This window comes from Sinocyclocheilus rhinocerous, unplaced genomic scaffold (assembly GCF_001515625.1).
Source record: "Sinocyclocheilus rhinocerous isolate Xijiao unplaced genomic scaffold, SAMN03320098_v1.1 scaffold2736, whole genome shotgun sequence".
Lineage (NCBI taxonomy): Eukaryota > Metazoa > Chordata > Actinopteri > Cypriniformes > Cyprinidae > Sinocyclocheilus > Sinocyclocheilus rhinocerous.
This window is the reverse complement of record NW_015653614.1, coordinates 98,640-99,914: the sequence shown is the minus strand read 5'-3', so window position 1 is coordinate 99,914 and position 1,275 is coordinate 98,640. Positions and strand designations below refer to the sequence as shown.

Below are 1,275 nucleotides of genomic sequence, written 5' to 3'. Positions count from 1 at the left end.
TGTGTGTGTGTGTGTGTGTGTGCGTGTTCGCAGCGAGCCCCAGTGTGATGGCGTCTGGAGTCACGGGCAGTGTGTCTGTAGCGCTGCATCCGCTCGTGATCCTGAATATCTCCGATCACTGGATCCGGATCCGCTCGCAGGAGGGACGAGCCATGCAGGGTACGTGTGTGTGTGTGTGTGTGTGTTGAGAAATCAGACACATCCAGAGGACCGAGTCTGTGGCATGTTGTCATGTAGTAATCATTCGTGTGTTTGCAGTCGTCGGCGCTCTGATCGGAAAACAGGAAGGCAGAAACATCGAGGTGATGAATTCATTTGAGCTGCTGTTTCACACCGTAGAGGATCAGATTCACATCGATAAAGAGTATTACTACACTAAAGAAGAGCAGTGTGAGTAACACACACACAAACACTAACATTTACGCTGTCTGTAGTGATTCCTAACGTGTGTGTGTGTGACACTGGTTTTCCTCCGTCAGTCAAGCAGGTTTTTAAGGACATGGAGTTTCTGGGCTGGTACACGACTGGCGGCACTCCGGACCAATCAGATATCCACATTCATAAGCAGGTGGGTGGGGCTGAGGATAAACTCCTCCCATCAGTGTGTTGTGTCGTACTGAAGGTGTGTGTGTTTTTTGTAGGTGTGCGAGATCATCGAGAGTCCGCTGTTCCTGAAGCTCAATCCCATGACCAAACACACCGACGTGAGTCACACACACACACAAACACACTCTCACACACACACTCACACACACACACACACTCTCACTCTCACACACACATTCACTCACACACACACTCTCACACACACACACACTCTCACACTCACACTCACACACACACACAATCACACTCACACACACAAACACACTCACACAGGTTTGTTTTTGTGAAAAGTGGGGACTCTCCATAGGCGTAATGGTTTTTCTACTGTACAGACCGTATATTCTATTGCCCTACACCAACCCTACCCCTAAACCTACCCCTCACAGGAAACTTTGTGCTATTTCAGATTTTCAATACACTCCATTCTGTGTGATTTATATGCGTTTTGAAAAGTGGGGACATGGGGTAATGTCCTGAAAAGTCACCTTCTCCTTGTAATACCTATGTAATACCCTTGTCATTATACAAATTTATGTCCTCATTTGTCACAAAAACTTGCGCGCACACACACACGCACTCACTCACATACACTCACTCTCACTCTCACACACACACACTCTCTCTCTCTCACACACACACTCACTCACACACACACACACACACACACAC

At 47.6% G+C, this 1,275-nt stretch overlaps 1 protein-coding gene across 1 annotated transcript in view; it reads left to right on the top strand.

Moving 5' to 3' along the window:
• The window catches only part of LOC107716513 (COP9 signalosome complex subunit 6-like), a 10,450-nt gene that overhangs the window by 1,141 nt on the left and 8,034 nt on the right, over positions 1-1,275 (top strand). Inside the window, exons 2-5 of the mRNA XM_016522988.1 lie at positions 34-159; positions 259-390; positions 480-568; positions 642-704. Coding sequence (XP_016378474.1) covers positions 34-159; positions 259-390; positions 480-568; positions 642-704 — 410 coding nt within the window. The remainder of the gene's footprint in view (positions 1-33; positions 160-258; positions 391-479; positions 569-641; positions 705-1,275) is intronic.